This window comes from Erythranthe guttata, chromosome 14 (genome assembly GCF_056151865.1).
Source record: "Erythranthe guttata isolate IM_541 chromosome 14, IM_541, whole genome shotgun sequence".
Classification (NCBI taxonomy): Eukaryota; Viridiplantae; Streptophyta; class Magnoliopsida; order Lamiales; family Phrymaceae; genus Erythranthe; species Erythranthe guttata.
Window position 1 is genome coordinate 18,965,504 of NC_142546.1, and position 2,641 is coordinate 18,968,144.

The window sequence follows — 2,641 nt, forward strand, 5'->3', positions numbered from 1 at the left end:
CTTTTATTTTGTTTTTGTCGTCGCTCCCGTTTCCGCCTTTCCTCCGTCGTTCTTTTGCATTTGACCCACGCCCTTCTCTTTCTCTCTCTAAAAACACCCCCTCTCTCTCTCTCTCCTCTCTCTCTCATCTATGCCTCTAATTCCACGCGCCACCTTCATTTTTTCCTCCGTTCTCATCTACCGTTTAGCCATGATATATACAGAGTGATGAGTTTTACTTTCTCCCCCCTTTCTCTCTCTCCTCTCTCTCTCTGTTTTGGTGTTTTATTTCCTTGATCTTTTCGTAACGCTGGTGAATTAGATACGTGAATCCCCTCTTTTTTTTTTCTGTTCAAAATTTCGAGAATTTGTATTCTCCGTTTCGTGTTCAGAGAAGCCAAATCAGAAAGGAAAAAAATAATAATAAAATTAACAGAGAAAAAGGGGTTATCTAAAGCACAGAGGAGTAGTTGGGATTCAAAGCGATAGTTGGAAATTTCATTTTCATTTGGACTGATCATCGCGTTAGATTTCGATAGGGTGATCTTATGGCGGCCAGTAGTGAAGTAAATGTCAACGAATCGAAGGTAATTTTACAAACCCTTGTTTTGAAATTAGGGTTTCTTTTTTTCCCCTTGTTTATTTGTTTAACTATTTGTGATTAATAATGGGGTTTGAGCTTGTATTTTTTGGAAGAAAAAGTTAATTTGGTGGAAAGAGGTACCATTTATTGTTAAAGATTGAATCTTTTTTTTTTTTTTTTTTTTTCTATTTTGAGGGTTTGAGTTGCCCTTATCTGCTTATCTCTATATCTATTTTTGTTTTTCCTTTTCATTCTCCCCCTTTCTTTTTGTTTGGTTACTACTCATTTGGCTAACCAATTTTATGCTTCTCTGCTGGGTTATAAAAATATGTGTTTCCTCTATCACTCCATTTTCTTTCTTTTTATGGATATTTGCCTAATTTTCCTTTTCCTTTTAAGTCCTTTTCCTTTACAGCTGTTTTTTAGAATTGGGTTTATGATACAAATTTGAGATCATTGTGTAGATTTGATCAATTTTTCAATCTCAATTTCGGTTTTGACTTCTCGAAAAATTGACTCGGGTGGTCTCTTTGTGCAGAGGGTGGTTCCCCTTAATACATGGATCCTTATATCCAACTTCAAGCTTGCTTACACCATGCTCCGACGCCCCGACGGTACATTCAACCGAGACTTGAACGAGTATCTTGACCGGAAAGTGCCTGCAAACGCTATTCCAGTAGACGGGGTTTACTCTTTCGACGTTGTAGACCGTGCAACGGGCCTTCTTAACCGTGTTTACTTGACTGCGGGTGAAAATACACCTCAATGGGGGATTATGGAAGTGGACAAGCCCTTGAGCACCACCGAAATTGTGCCCGTAATCTTATTCTTCCACGGTGGAAGCTTTGTTCATTCCTCAGCCAACAGTGCTATCTACGATACATTCTGCCGCCGCCTTGTCACTACTTGCAAGGCGGCAGTTGTCTCTGTGAACTACCGGCGGTCGCCCGAGCACAGGTACCCGTGCGCGTATGATGATGGATGGGCAGCCCTCAAGTGGGTCCACTCAAAATCGTGGCTAAAGAGTGGGGAGAAGGATAGTAAAGTTCACGTTTATTTGGCGGGTGATAGTTCTGGTGGCAACATTGCCCACCATGTTGCTGTTCGAGCGGCAGAAGAGGGTGTGGAGGTGTTGGGTAATATTCTTCTTCATCCTCTGTTTGGTGGGGAAGAGAGGACAGAGTCGGAAAAAAAACTCGATGGGAAATACTTTGTGAGGATTCAAGATAGAGATTGGTATTGGAGAGCCTATTTACCGGAAGGAGAAGATAGGGATCACCCTGCGTGTAATGTGTTCGGGCCGAGGAGTAGGAGCCTCGAGGGGCTGAAATTACCGAAAAGCCTTGTCGTTGTGGCGGGATTGGATCTACTTCAAGATTGGCAATCGGGCTACGTGGACGGGCTCAAGAAATTCGGTCAAGATGTGAAACTTCTTTTTCTCGAAAAGGCGACTATTGGGTTCTATTTCTTGCCGAATAACGAGCATTTCCATTGCCTAATGGATGAGATGAGAAGCTTCATCGAATCTTGACTGTTGATACATAACACTGCTCCAATTTACAGGCGCGGATCCATATATATAATATATAGCATAAGCTTGACTTCGTTTACTCGGGGTTCGTTTTTTTTTTCTCCCTACTCTTTTAGAAGTTATGGTGTGTAGTAATATGGTTGTGTAGAATTTCAGTTTCTCCGTTTCTCTGCGTTTGAAGATGATCGAGCTGGTCTCTTTTGGGTGGACGAGCCATTCCATATCGGAAGCTCATATACCGACCCGTGGTGGTACTTTGAGAATTGTAACTAATTTCATAGTGTTAGCGAATTCGTTCATTCCACGATTTCTCGATGACTTTCAGTCAACTACTATGATAAAAGCTAATTCAGCTGAAGGATATAAGGATAAACGGATGCTGCTGTTTGGTTCTGTATTTTCTGATACTTGTGGTCTAGAAATATATATATATATATATATATATATATATATATAAATATATTAGTTTTCTTGTGTTTGTATGTAATTAACAAAGCAAACTTTCCTTCTATATTAATACTAATCTTGTAATGGTTTTTGCTCTCGAA

At 40.4% G+C, this 2,641-nt stretch overlaps 1 protein-coding gene across 1 annotated transcript; it reads left to right on the forward strand.

Moving 5' to 3' along the window:
* The first annotated feature begins 24 nt into the window (after positions 1–24).
* Positions 25–2,641, forward strand: LOC105957247 (gibberellin receptor GID1B). The gene is made up of 2 exons (XM_012981177.2): positions 25–566; positions 1,101–2,641. The coding sequence occupies exons 1-2, from the start codon at positions 528–530 to the stop codon at positions 2,091–2,093; spliced, it is 1,032 nt and encodes a 343-aa protein (XP_012836631.2). The 5' UTR covers positions 25–527; the 3' UTR covers positions 2,094–2,641.